Source organism: Buteo buteo, chromosome 21, assembly GCF_964188355.1.
Source record: "Buteo buteo chromosome 21, bButBut1.hap1.1, whole genome shotgun sequence".
Lineage (NCBI taxonomy): Eukaryota > Metazoa > Chordata > Aves > Accipitriformes > Accipitridae > Buteo > Buteo buteo.
Window position 1 is genome coordinate 3,883,306 of NC_134191.1, and position 14,741 is coordinate 3,898,046.

A 14,741-nucleotide genomic window follows, 5' to 3' on the forward strand; every position below is an offset into this window, starting at 1 on the left:
CGGGTGCTTTAGCTGTTCTGAAGTTCTTAAATCCTCAAGCAGCAAAAGTTTCAAGAATAAAAAATAGATGCTGAAATACAGTTAAACCTCAAGAACTGGAGGCGAGAGAGTTAGAGCACATGTTACGGAGGTGCAGGGAAGGCTGTCATTCAGTCCAGGAGGGAGAAGACACAGGGAAATAATAATCTCAGGTGATTTCTTACAATCACTATGTCCTCAAATCCTTCCAGAGGACACAGCCAAAGAGGTTATAAAAGTTATTATCTGAAGAGACACAGGAACAAGCAATATCCCTGGCACAATCGCCACTTGTAATTATCTTGAAGCATTTCCTGGAAGAGTCATCATGCATGTTGCAGCATCTGCCTATTTCCCCAGTGTAACCACAGCAACACTTGCTTTTCTGCTCCGACTGGCAAAGAACAGAAGGGATTTGGGGATAATAGCAGGGAGCGGAAACACCAGGTGAATACTGCGGAATATGAAATTCCAGACTGCATTTGTTTATATTTAGCAATCGTTTGCTTTTATGAAAAGAGTTATCAAATGGTGATCATCCGGAATTAAAAAGCCAAGCGTGACTTTTGTCTGCATCACCAGCAGATGTTTGGGTCTGCAGAAGATGGCTGCATGAAAGATAGCTGTGCTACACTGCTCTCATTACCAGCCTGGAGGGATGTGGATTGTAAAATGTATCTTAGTGATGCCTCACAACGATGATTAAAATTAAGGTAGAACTGAATAAAATATCATTGCAAAGAAATAATTAAAAAGTCTAGACCACATATCTGTTACATACAGGGGAAGGCATTTTATTTTATTTTACTGCTTACTGTTCATCTCAGGGTAGGAACGAGAAAACAGGTTTCTGTTTTATTTCGTTCATTTTCTTCCATTGCTGCATGAACATTCATTTGTGTACATGCAACAACAGCAGAAAAATATATCCCCCAAAACCCCTTATGGAACATGCTTGATTTCCATGGCAAAAATGGGCAAGGAGTAGGGGGAAACTGTGCAAACGTGGGGAAAAGGAGTTTAGGGAAGGGAGGGAAGGGCAGGTTTAAGACCACTAGAGGTTTTTTTTCCCTCCCTCCATGACAAGATCGGGTCCAATACTGATTTAATTCCACCTCAGATCTCTTTGCCCTTTCAGCTGCTTATCAGGCATAGCTTTGTCTAAAATCCACCTTTACACATCCAACTTAAAACAAAGTCAGTGATTAATTTGGCTAGAAAGTCCAAGCTGGACTTCCATCATGTTTGCATAGGCACTTCACCTGGATGTGAGTTTTATTCTCTATATTCTTCTCCCTCCTCATCTCCCAGCTACAAAATAAGTGCTGCCACAGGAAACAGCATGGTCCCTGGTCAGGGAGTCAAAGAACTTTATGTCATTTTTATAAAGGAAAAAAAAAAAAAAAAAAAGGCATCTAAATAGTTAATAAATTACAAGAGAGAAAAAAAATCCACTTATTTTTGTCCCCTGTTGCCATGCATTTTCTTTCATTTACATGACTAAAATCAGACCAGAAACTGCTGCTTATATCCATGGCACTGCTCTTGTTTCACACAAAGTGAGGAACAAATAAAGCTGCACACGTTTCTCCATCTCCACATGGCTGTGGATGTCAAGAACACAATATTTCTTTTCTTCCATTCTCCAAAGCCAAGCCCTGGCCATTTTGTGTGGAAAGACTCTCTTACAATAACAATCCTAGAAAATATATATTCTTCTCTCTGCCTTTCCCATATTTGAAAGTGCATACAACAGAGTCTGTGGGACCTATACCTGACTCCTTTTTTGTTTGGGGTTTTTTGGAGGGGGTTGGGGGTTTTTTTTGGTTTTGATTTTTTTTTTTTTTTTCCTGGAAGGAAACCAAAATCCTGCTTGGAGCAGTGCCCCAGCCTCGATGGGAGCAGCTGGACTGGGGAGCGCTGGGGACGAAGCAGCCCACCCCACCGCTCCAAAGTAGCCAACGTGCTGTCTTTTGTCAGAAAATAGCTATAGGCTATGCCACTGCAGTAAAACCCATTCCCTTGCCCAAGAAAAATGTCACTAAAGGTTGAAGAAAAAGCACAAAGACAGTCAATACTTTCTCATAAAAAACCTCATCAATTTATCTATACATACACCAGTTAAAACGAGGTACAGCAAGTACGGATAGAAAGCCATAAAGGGAAATATTTAGCAACATTCTTGGTACTTTCTTTGACTGGCTGGATAACTAAAATACCTTAAAAAAGAAAAAAAAAGAGACATGATGCTTTAAGACTAATTGAACCAATAATCAAAGGCTGTCTCTAATTCCTGGACTAGGAGGTCAATTACTGAAATAAATTTGACAGCAGATAGATGGTAACAGTGTGCAATTACCATTTAAAGACTTGATAATTATGGCAAGAATTAGTCTGCATTTTCAACTGCAGCAAAATCCATCAATTTTTAGTAGTTATTATCTTGATTATAAGAAGAAACGGATTCAGCTATGTCTTGTCAAACTGACAGAAACCTGAAAATACAATGGGCGCTGATAACAGGCTGATGAAACGAGCCAGTTGAGTTTAAAGTTTCCATTCCTTAGCTGGAAACTTAAATTGCAGATGTGAGAAAATTTTAATGTTCAGAACATTCGGCAAGGATAGATGTAGACAAATTTAAACTCATAAATAATAGGACTGAGAAATGCATATTTTTATGAGGTTTGTGAAAATTAGTCAAAATACGGGCTTCTCACACAGACATTTAAACTCTCAATTTTGAAAGTCAGAGTCAGCTACAGAGTCACAATCCTGCATTTTTAAAGAATTAGCATGCTCTTCTTCCATTCCCCGGGGCTTTATGAACCTTTCGGTTCATGGGTGCACGCTTTCAAAGCTCCACAAGGTTGGTGAGTTGGGTTTTGCTGTAACCATTTCTTTTAAAATAAAATAAAATTAAAAAAAATAATCTGAAATCTAAAATTCTCAGTAAGTCACAGATGGAGCTTGATGTCCTTCCTTCCTTGAGGTGGACTGTGTTATATTTTTCCCTATTGAAACAATCTGAAAACAGAACAGTTAAGATCTCCCTGTTATTCACAAATCTGCAGTCCAGGGAGGTTCAGAAAAGTCAGAATCAGGTAAACCCACGGAGCCCCTGCTGCCCTGGGAGAACGAATCCCTGCACAGGAGAGCAGCAGTACTGCTCAGCCTAGCAGAGCTCAGCACTAACTACATGCAGAAAAAGCCAGAAAAATGGGTAAAACACGGTAGCTAAGAGGCATTGTAACAGCAACCATGACGCCACTAAGAATTAGATAATCTGCACACTTGGGGTCATTAAAAAATGCAATTAAAAAAAAGTAAACAGTTTTTGGTCAGGGTTTTTTTTAGTAAAAAATTTTCAAGAAACATATCAAGAAAAATTAAAATCTTCAACAAGTGACAGTTATGGGAAATGAAGCAAAACAAACATTTTCAGTAAATAATTTCCCCCCCCCCAGATTTAAAACAAAAATCACTTAAATTACTCCTGATGAAGAAACAATGAAAACAAGTGGCTTTAATATCTGCCATGATGCTTTCCCCCCTCTGTCTTGCAATGCTCCTCAAGACCTGTGTTCCAAAATTACTCTCCCCCATGCTTGTCGTTGCCACTGTCAGATCCCTTTGCTGACACTACTCTTTGCAACAATTATTTTCGCCTCAAGAACTTCTTTTTTTTTTTTTTTTTAAGTTTTTTTACATTGGATGAATTAGTGTGTCAAGTGATCTGATTTCACTGCACTTTATGTAAATTTATTTACTTAGTGGTCTCTTGGTTTCATGCTGAGTTTGGACAAATGTAGTCTTTTTTTAAATTATAAATAATTAACCAGAACTCCTGCTCTATTGGAAGTTGCTACTCCACTGTCAGTCTAAATAGCCCGGTACTTTTTTTGTATGCATGTTTTGTGTAAATTGCCTCTTAGAGGAAAATAAATGCTCAGAACAATGACCGCCTGAAGTCGTAAAGGATAACATCCCTCTTACACGGTAAGCTTATTTTTATTAGAAACCGCATTTGTGCTTTTAATTATTTAATAAACAATAATAAAAGGAACTCACTTCAAAATAGATGTAATCTCAATTACCACGTGTCCAACCACCTGCAGACACGCAGCGTGGCAGAAGCGATGCGGGTCATTCCCGGCTGGAATCCTGCACCAGGACTGGGCTCGGGAAGGTCTCCACACCAGTAACACACTGGTGAGGCCCTCAACACCTGTACGGATCTTCTTTACATCCCCCGGAGGGGCAAGCTGGAACCCTTTTGGCCAAATTGTTGTGTCTTCAGCCCTCTGCTTTCCAGTGAGAGCCAGGTACCCCACCAAGTGCTCCCCGGGCTCCTGCGCCCTGACCAGGTCATGCTCCCCTTTGAGTCTCTCCTCTCCCCTCCCAGAAATAAGTATTTATTACATGGAGTCTTAAAACCGGCAGGTTAACATCTTTTTTTTTTTTTTTAAGCTTAAAAAATGTTTTAAACCTTTTTTCAACTTTAAAAAAAATGAAAAAACCCACAAACACTAAAAAAAAAAGTCTGAAGCAGTTCAGACATCTTGACCCACAGCAGTTTCAAAATCCCAGGCGCAGCTGTAAGTGGAGCACATTTTCCACCCTGAAGAGATGAGGAAGGTTACAGGCGGCGAGAAAAACACGTGGTGAGGAAGAAGCTCCGATATAGCACCGATGCAAACAGGCTGGAAGTTTTCCAAGCCCAGGGACCGGGGAGTTGAGGGATCAATATAGACAGATCCTGATAGAAAGTCAGGAGGAAGACGAAAAAAAACCCACAAAGTTTGTGCAGGAGAGGCAGCCCTGCTACTTCAGGGATATCCACAAACCTGTTTCAGAAGAAACACGGATCGACCGCATCACCCAGCCAGGAGAAAGGGGAAAAGCCCACAGCACGTAGCGTGGGAAAAGCCCTTTGGAAGGGGTCACAGCCCTGTAAATCTCCCCAGCAAGGTCTCCTGACCTTCCCACCTTGCTCTTCCAGGTAAAAAGCAGGAACAAACCCATTTCCCCAGCGCTAGTGTGCTCTCACCTGCGTGTCTGGGTCACCTCCCCACAGCCGCGGGGCTTTTCTGCAGCTCCATCCCCAGCCTCACCTCCCGCTCCTGTCCCATGCGATGGGCTGTAACACCGCTGCAACGCTTGCTCATCCATCAAGAGGTGATGAAAACACTTTGCAGTCATAAAGGTAACTACATCCCAGATTGGAAGGAAAGGCTACTGATTCGTTAACAGGGTAATTAGTAAAGAAGTACCACCTGTATGGCATTTCCTTCAGGAAGAGCAATTGAAAATGAGCCAGTTCTTATTCTGGCCAAGTGCTGCTGGCTGCAGTGAGAATCCTGTAAACATGCTGAAGAAGCATTCCAACACGAAGCCGTGGAACTCCAAAACAAGACTGGGCTGTCAAAGGAAAAAAGAAAAACAACCAAAACCCCAAACAAAACATACAGCTGCATGTATTCTGTTTTGACATATTCCTGCCCTGATGTCCCAAGCAAATGGGGAGGACCATGCTGCAACCCCCAGGCTGAGCTTGGATATGCAGCATAGGAGTACAAACTCTACAGGCAATATGTTTTTTTGTTTTTTAATTGCAAATGGTCCTGCAGCCAGGCAGGAACATCTCCTGTGCTTACAGAGATGCTCTGCAAAAGAAGCGGCGCAGCAGGTATTGCCAGCTGGACACTGTGCGGCCAGGCACTGGGGCAGAGCCTTTTTTTCCAGAAATACTCAGATCTCCAGGCAGCGACAGAGTGGGACAGCTCTGCTCTGCAGGTTCAGCCACATCGAAGAGGGATGTGGCCTCAGTGAGGCCACCAGGGCCTCCAGCATGGCAAAAACAATGCACAGGTCTTGTTAAATAAGGCTTATAAATCTGCAGAGCTTACGCATTTCCAACAAGTGAGACTGCTGGTATTTCCCACCGGGTGACTGACTGACTTCTCTGCATTTCAAGCTTATTAACAGGTGGTAAAAGTCCAAAAGCTATGACATTTCGTTGTAATACTGAAGAGCAGAATGAAATGTTTGAACATTAGAACTAACGCTCTGCCCCCAAAAGAGTGCCAATAATGCCAACTTGGTATTAAAAGCAAAATATCAAATTAAGGTGTATTGGTCGTGTACTTTCTCCTTAAACTTGTGCTCGGGGATTTGTCAGCTGGGTGTCAGCAGAGGTGGTGGGATGCGGTGAGCTGGGATCTGCCTCCCATGCACCTGACGGTGGCAGCGGCACCTTTTATTCTCACTCCAGTGAAGCACATGATTGTAAGACTTTTTCCTCTCCATTACATTATTGAGAAAAGTGTAAATCTTATTATTCCAGAATATGAAGAATAATAAAAAAAACTTGGGATGCCCTTGATGCCTTCCTGAAAGGTGAATGCTAGTTAGCACAGTCTTACTTGTTTCTGCATTTGCACTGAATGTACTCAGGAGTTTTTGCAGGTGAAGAATGCATTAAAAAAGTCCTGAAACCTTCCTGCTAAAGTGAAGTAGCTAAAAACATGAGAAAAAAGAATGTACAAAAGCATTTCTTTCACCGAGTGAAACGTTCTTACAATAGCACAGAGACCACACCAGGGTTGGAAGCCAGGGATTATTCTCTGTGTGAGCAATTTGCTTCACACTTGAGCGCTGCTTAGATCTTTAAAATTTCTGTTAAATACCTTTTTTTAAAAAAAAAATTACGTTTTTTTTTTCCAGCAGTATCAGCTGCCATGGATTTGTCTGCTGACTTTTAACGAGTTCTCGGTAGCGGCAGTTTTGCTGTTTCAGGTATCAGATGGGTGTACCTGTGTGCATCGTGCAGGTCCTGCCTGCTTAACCTCTCTCCATGGACAGGCAGAGTAGAAATAGAGAACAAAATCATGTAACACTGAATATTAGGGGGGGTGGGGGGGAAGACAGGATGACCATTTTAATACTCAGTAACAAAAGAGCTAAGGTACTTTGCTCTTTTCCTATTTTCCTTGGCAAACAAAGAACATTTGTTATATTTCTGTATAATGAATACCTATAGATTTCAGACTTTTAGCGTAAGTGGAGTTTTCCCTAAGGGATAATAAGAAAAGAATGAGTATTACTGGGTTTCCAGGTGCCTGGATATTTATAAAATCACCATTATTCTGGTGATCTTTAATGAAGAAGAGTAGAAATTCACCCTGCTAATCTTTATAGCTGTATTCTACCACCTATAACTGGATCTGCTCTTTTCACCTCCATTCATGTGTGGTATGTTGAGCTTTTTTCTTCCATTTCATGGCTAAGTGTATTTTAATGCTGGATAATGTTATTTTTGCAGGTATTTCACATGCCACGGTTATGTGAAGTTATCCAACAGAGAGTATATAAAGCATGTTAGAGATGCTAATGTTATATAGGATGATAGTTTGATCCAGGAGATGATCATACCATGAAATAAATGAGGTATTTGAATTCAGGGTGTTTGCCATTCAGGTTCATCCCTGCTTTGCTGTAGATCAGCTCTAGACAGTTGGTTGTCTGTGATGTCCAGCAGTCCCAGCCAAAGCCAAGGGCAGCTCGACCTTGGTGTGGGGCCAAGAAAACCCACCGTAGACCACAAGCTAGAGAGGGCTACGAATGGCAGTTAAAACAGATTCCCAGCAAAGAAATGGTATCAGGAGAAAAAAACCACCACCAACAACAAAAAAAACCCCCCAGACCAAAAAGAGAAATTTGCTGATTACAGCTAAGGCTTTTGAAGATTACAACAAGTCAAACTTTTATTAGCAAAGTTGTATTTCATGTAAAATGAAAATATCTTTTAAAACCATACGTGCACATATGCATGATACAAACAGCAACTACAGTACAACACGTTTCTCTAAACTTTAATAAATGCACACTAACATTTAGCTCAAAAAGTAACATTGGAACAGTGACACCACATTTGCTTTGATCTTTTCTCATGAAATTACAAAGTATCTTGTTTAAAGTAATAATAACAAAAAACAAAACAGACAATATGCTTTGGCTCAAACCCACCTACTGGTTCCTGCCTGAAAACCAAACAAATCAGTGCAGATCACTTGAGACTTTTACATGAAAGATACGGAGCTGCAATGTAAACATGTACTGGTACTCCAACACAGCTTATATGTCTTATTTTGAAATACTAAACATTAACAGAGATGCAGCTGAGGGCTTGATCCATTGTCAAACAAAGGAAATTCTCTTGCCACGAAGAATTTCCTTGCTTTATATCCATTCTTACAGGTACATAAAATAATCTAAATTTACCACTCATTTGCAAAAAAAAAAGACTATAAAAAATTTTAATGAGATTTCCTTTCAGAAGCACACAAGGATCAGTGAATGTTATTCTAACTTTAGTTTACAAAACTGCATATGGAATTACTGCTAGAAAACCCCATCTTTTTATATAGAAAGATTGTGCTAGTATTTGTTTTCATCTCAAAAATAAGATCGGCCTGAAAACTTTTATTAAAACCTCTCATGCATGGGATCTGACCCATTCAGTCAATGGAAGTAGTTATGAGAAAAAGATCTACTCATTGAAATTTGTGTAATAAGAACAGAACAGAACAAATATCATAAAACATTAAATGATATGCTGATCAGATCCATTTAAAATGTAAGTTACAAAGAAGGTTTTTTAATTTATTATGCATACACACATTTTTATCCAGAGGGGAAAGTAATTTTCTGATTTAGTTCCTAATTCTGCTCTTCCTGAAGATCCAGCCCCAGAAGGGCTTCGATAGCCAGTCCTGTACTGTTATCCTTGCTGAAGAGCAGAGTCAAGCGCAAGTGAGGATTTGAGACTGGGCCCCCAAATTTTCCCAGAGACTGAAGCTGGAGCCATTCCTACAAGTTCTTGATTGTGCAATTACATTATATAGATATATATTTTTTTTTTAAATAAAAACTTAGGTCTGAGGTTACAATCTACACCAAATCAATGGTACACTGCTCTGTGAATGCAAATGGCTCACTTGCATGGGAGCTAACACATACTGGGGCTTCCCATATAGTTAGGAAGAGCTCATTTTATTTGCTTAATCTTATGCACAGCCAAAACTGCATGACTTTTTGAGAAACATCCATCCCCCTCTTGTTCCAGAGGCAGCTACTTAAATCCACAAGCCAGGATTCCGGGGGCCAGGGAAATGCCTCCTCCTTGCTGGATGAAATTGCATCCCGGGTTGACTAAGATATCAAATCTGAAAGTGTCATTTCCCCTCTCACACTTGTACTGCCAGCAAAATGTAATGGTGTATCGTAACCAAATGTAACCAAACTAAGAGCCACGGTGCTGGGTAATTAATAATTCCCTCTCCAGCATGGCTTGCATGCTTGCACGACTGGCTGTCCCTGACTCCCTTCTCCCAGCAGGCAGTCTGAAATTCCCTGCTAGGTATCAATTAATGAAATCTCCACAGATTTCCATCAACTGATTTTAATAAACACTCCTGGCCAGAGTTTAAAAAAAAATTATTGAATTTAATGTACTATTTCAGATCTGCGGTACAGTTGGCGATACTTTTTATTCAGCCTACATGGCTCCACTTCCTCTCACCTGTGACAGACTGTCCAAGAAAAAAATGCAGCCTATCTCCTGGCAATGACAAAAAACTGCTTGCAAAACTCTAAGCTTGCTCTGTCAGTTTACTTTTGAAAGCAAATCTCTAAAAAACCGTTAGTGTCCTGCACTTTCCAAGGTACACTGTATGAGTGGTACCCTTACAATAGAAAATAAAACCCCAATGGGAAGAAAAAAAAGGAAAAGAAATTATTGGGAAAGAGAAAAAAGCTCAGGTGGGTGAGATTCCCCAGGAGTTTTAGCCATTTGTTTAATATTCATTGGGTATATTCCTAAAAAGTCAGTGCACACTGTACAAATTCCATTGCACATCTTTTTGTCACTGTATGATTTTTAGGCCCTAAGGCATCATGAAACACCAACATTAAGATTTAAGGCTCTGAATTAAAATTTTAATAGAAAAAGCACTCATACTGGCACAGATGAGTAGCACATCACAGAAATGTCATAAACATCCCTTAGCAGCAACAGAACAATTGGTAGCACAGGGGATTTATATTCATTATTTGATAATTTGACACTCACTAATACGATTGGAAATTTGTGTCTGTTTAACATCGGTCTTTGCTGGGACAAGGACCCTAGCTGATCCGCGGCCACCCAAAGTACAGGAAAACGGACACCCATGTCCGCGGATGGGTCGCATCCAGCCTCCCCCACGCGCATCTGCCCAAATCTCTGCCCCAGTTAGCGACCCTGTGGCTGGGAGAGCTCTGCAGGTACAGCCCTGATTTTCTTCCTATTTCAAAGCCCCTTGATCTTGCGCTGGTGAGGATGATTCCTAAAGGGCATACGTTAAAACCAGCCCGAAGCTTGCAAAAAAGGCTGTCACGAGCTTAATCGGTTCTTAGACTTTATTGGGTTTGGGCTGCAGCAGAAGAGAGTCAGCAGATAAAGATTCTGGTGGGAAATGCCTCTGTTGATGAGATGCCAATTTTCATTTTTCTCCAATTATGCAAGATTTTTTTTCCAAAATAAAAAAGACTTTGGACTTTTTCAGCACTTGGATTGAGTGAAATGCAGAAAATAAAACTTTATAAATAATAAAAGTTAATGTCTTGTGTCACTGACGTGGAGTGGGGTGATTTTTGCCTCATCTTTTTATACTCATACACACGGCATCACTGGGGGTTTCAGGCTGGCTGTTTGGGGTTTGCTTTTCCCAAATAGAGGCTATATGAAAGGCCCTTACAAGCTACAATAATAATAATAATAATAAAAAAAAGAGGAACAGATATGCAGAACCATCGAGCACCAAAGGCCATTTACTGCTTTCCAAAATCGATGAGCGTGGGGGAGAAGCCCCAGCGTAAGAGGAGCTGGGTACGAACCGTGGCCTTTCTACTGGTAACAACCTGCATTTCTGTGGGCAACTAACGGGGCTTAATTGTAGCCCTTCCTGGAAACTCATAACCGTGTGAGTAATTCTTGCTTCCTCTCTTTCTTCCATTGAAGTAATGGAGACCGTGAAGGAGCCATCAGGGATATTTGCCTAATTAGTATCATGATGCAAAATGGCTTTTAGGATCTATTCCTCCTGCAGTAACTATTTAAAAACTATTATAATTGAAGTGTCAGTCATTTGTAAGCGCAAGAAGAAATGAAACCATATTGATACTCTACTCAAATAAGCATATTCAAAAATACAAATGCTTTGAAAGAAATTCAGAAGATTCCAATACAAAAAGACCAAAAAAATGTGCTGCACAGCTTTGCTGAGTTAGTGTTGGAGAGGCAAAGAAAAGGACCAGATTTAAACCAGCATTCAGTAAGCAAAATATAAAAGAAACTATACCATAATATTTTCTCTTTGCTTTTGCTTTTGTTTATTTAACAATGAATAGCTTGAAAATAAATGATCTCTTGAAAGTCAGGTAGGTCTATTTTATGTGATACTAGGAAGATGTATATGACTGGTATACACACAACTCCTTCTGAAAACTAGTTTTGCTGGTCCAAACTCATATTGAGAAGCAATTCTATTCATTCCTACACAGCTATACAGACTCATGCTAGCAACATGTCTCATTTCAAAATAAAACAAGGCTGATTTTTACTTGTGTCAATATTAATATCATATGTACAGCGTCTCCATGAAATGTATGCTAGCGCACAAATATACAGATATGAGACAGACAACAAGCATTTTGCTTAGAAATGCAGCTTGCAGAGACTCGGGAAAACAACATATTTTCTAATGATGGTGGATGGGAACCCTGTTTTGCCTTGCCACAGGAAAGATACTGCAGCTTAACTTATTTAAGGAAATAGTGCCAGCTACTGGTCAGAAGATTCATCCACAAGGCCAGAGCTTTGTCTTTTAAGAGCAATTTTTCTGTGGATAAAGTTGCATCTCTAAGTATTGGTAATTGCAGTCAGCTGTAACCACTAAAATAATTTTAGAGTGTCATAAGCAAAGGAGTTTCTTTATGAAAAATTATACAATATATAGAATATATTTCTCCAGTATTTTAAATTCTCATTTTTCTCAGTAGGATGCATTGTGTCACTTTGCAGAGTAACCTGTTGGTTTTGTTTGATATTCTTGTTGTGTTATAACCTCTACAATGCTGAGGCCACGGTACGTGAGAGAATACTACATATAAATGTACGTACAAAGTGACAACAGCCACACAGGAAAAAAAAATACTATACAGAGAAACATATTCCAAACCTAAGAAACACACGCAGTAGCAGTTAAGTATACAGATGTGACACTGAGAAATTCTGTTTTGGTAATACCGAGTAAGATGTTTTGTATAGGAAAAAATTATTTGTTTTGTTTTAATTAGAAGAAAACACCTAGAATTAGGATGGAAAATCATCTTTTAGTGGCAGTGACTTATTTTTGTATTACCTGGCTGTCAGGTCCCTGACTGGCTCAATTGGCAACCTGCTTCCAATCACATGTGGCAACTGCGGAGTACTAATCAAGATAAATATCACAATTAAACACGAATCATTCTTGCTCATAGTTTAGGCGTGGAGAGGAAAAGTTGCTGTAGAACTCCCAGTGCTTTCCACTGATCCTTTTTCCTTAGATCCAGAATAAGCTCCAATAAATGAACCATCTTCATTGAACATCCCATGCTCCCCTTCTCCATAATCTACCAGACTATCAGCACTTTCAGTGGCTTTAATGTCCCCGTTAATTGACTGGAGGCTGCCTTTCAGCGGCTTTTCATCGCTGTCACTACAAAACAAAGAAACGCCTTTCCAAAAATCTAGCTTTTAATTACAAGCATGGAAACTGCTCTTTTATTGTGAGAGCAAGCAGCAGGAGGGAAGAGCGAGGGAAATGTTTCTGTGGGGGTCGTACATGGAGAATGATCCGACCCCGTGAGTCCTGCTTGGTCCGGTGCACCTCAAACGGGTCATGCACACCGACCTGAATTCCCCACATACCTCATTTTGGGATTATGACAACAACGGAATTGGTTAAAAAGGCAAACATCAATGAAAACTACACATATGTTTTGCTTTTTTCCCTTTTTGCCTTGGACAGACAGCAGAATGGACAGAGAGGGAAAGGGAAAGCAAAGGAAATGCTGGAAAGGATTTGAGGGATCCGTTCCAGCAATCGGTGCTGTTGTCAAGTCTTCGGCACCTTACAGAAAAAGACATTTTCATTTTACAAAACAGTGGGCAATATTCAGGGCCTATTTAGTTCATTTTTCTTTCGAGGTGGGTGGGTGAACTGATGTAAAGTTGTGGAATGAGGCATCAGCCGTAGGTTTTATCTCACTGCTTTGTGAGCATTTCTTTCATTTTAGATGACTAACAAAGGGGCTTTTTTCCTTTTTTTCATTTGTTCTGCTATTATCTTATCTTGCTGTAACTGATAGAGTTTCCCTCTGCTGAAGGGGAGGAACAGGGAAAAACGAAAACAGAATCAGAGTGTCTGTATCTGCTCATATGCAGTCTATGTTCAATGGCAATATCATGAAAAAGGACAGGCCCACCACCAAAATTCAGGAAAAAAGGGAAATTCCACTGGCCATTCCTCCTAATGGCACCACAGAAGAAGAACCAAAGCAGTCCGACTTCTCCTGACTGAACACAACATGTGGGGGGATTGGGAACATAGATTAAAATATTACAAAAATAAAACCAAATTAGGCCTCTGAACTAGGTACATAATTACTCAGTTGTGGCCCTTGCTGATGCCAAGTCAGTGTCAAAGCTTTGGTAACATTATCTAGGGAAGGACAGAGAAATGCACCTGAACCTTACCTCTTCAGCATATAATCATTAACGTGTATAATCAATATGGTAAAAATATTTGCTACTTTTCTACACATGGCATTTCTATTTATAAAAAAAGACAAGTTTGGAGTTTGAGGGGAAAGGAGGGGGTCAAAGTTATTAACCTCAGGACTTTCTTACCTTTCTAAATATTTGTCCCATTAGAAAGCATTAAAAATTAAATAAAGATGAAATTATGCAGAAAAAAACCCCTATTCCAGTACAAATAATGTAGTATATATAAGAGGGATTTCAACAGAAATTTTATGCCCTTAAGGCCAATGACATCAGTTTTCCAGCATGGTTCTTATAATGATGTATTTTTCTTCATACTACAGTTACATAATATTGTAAGCTTTAGTTATTTTAAAGCAGCCAAAGTGGTTATTTCAATTCTCCTACAGAAACTTCTGTAGTGAGGCTGGTTGGGGTTTCTGCCATCTCTTACTGTATTTCAAACTTCTCTTTGTTTTCTTCCACAAAACGAACATTCCCCATATTACACGATTTGGGCCTGACTGGGTTTCAGAGACCCACCGAAGACATAAAAGTCTTTCTATTGACTTCAATGGACATTACAGCAGGAACCCAAATTATCATATATATTTACATTATTCATACAATGCTAATTAAAAAACAAACAAATAAACAAAACAAAACCCAGTGAAAAATAACCACTGATACATCAACATTTACTTATATCCCAACCTGGATGGATTTAAGTATACTGCATATACCTTTATGTTCCTACTATTATCCACTCCTGTGAGGTTTGCCTTGAAAATGAAAAATAGCGTTTAATTGCATGCTATAAAAATGTCCTAAATAATGATGACATCTGGAAACAAACAAAACCCCAACAAACACAAAC

General features: G+C 39.8%; 1 protein-coding gene across 7 annotated transcripts in view; it reads right to left on the reverse strand.

Annotated features, from left to right (window-relative positions):
• Positions 1-7,775: 7,775 nt before the first annotated feature.
• The window catches only part of CHL1 (cell adhesion molecule L1 like), a 141,665-nt gene continuing 134,699 nt past the window's right edge, over positions 7,776-14,741 (reverse strand). For all 7 annotated transcript variants that reach the window (XM_075052663.1, XM_075052661.1, XM_075052667.1 and 4 more), the window contains one exon: positions 7,776-12,818. In XM_075052663.1, coding sequence (XP_074908764.1) covers positions 12,602-12,818 — 217 coding nt within the window. In that variant the 3' untranslated portion in view covers positions 7,776-12,601. The remainder of the gene's footprint in view (positions 12,819-14,741) is intronic.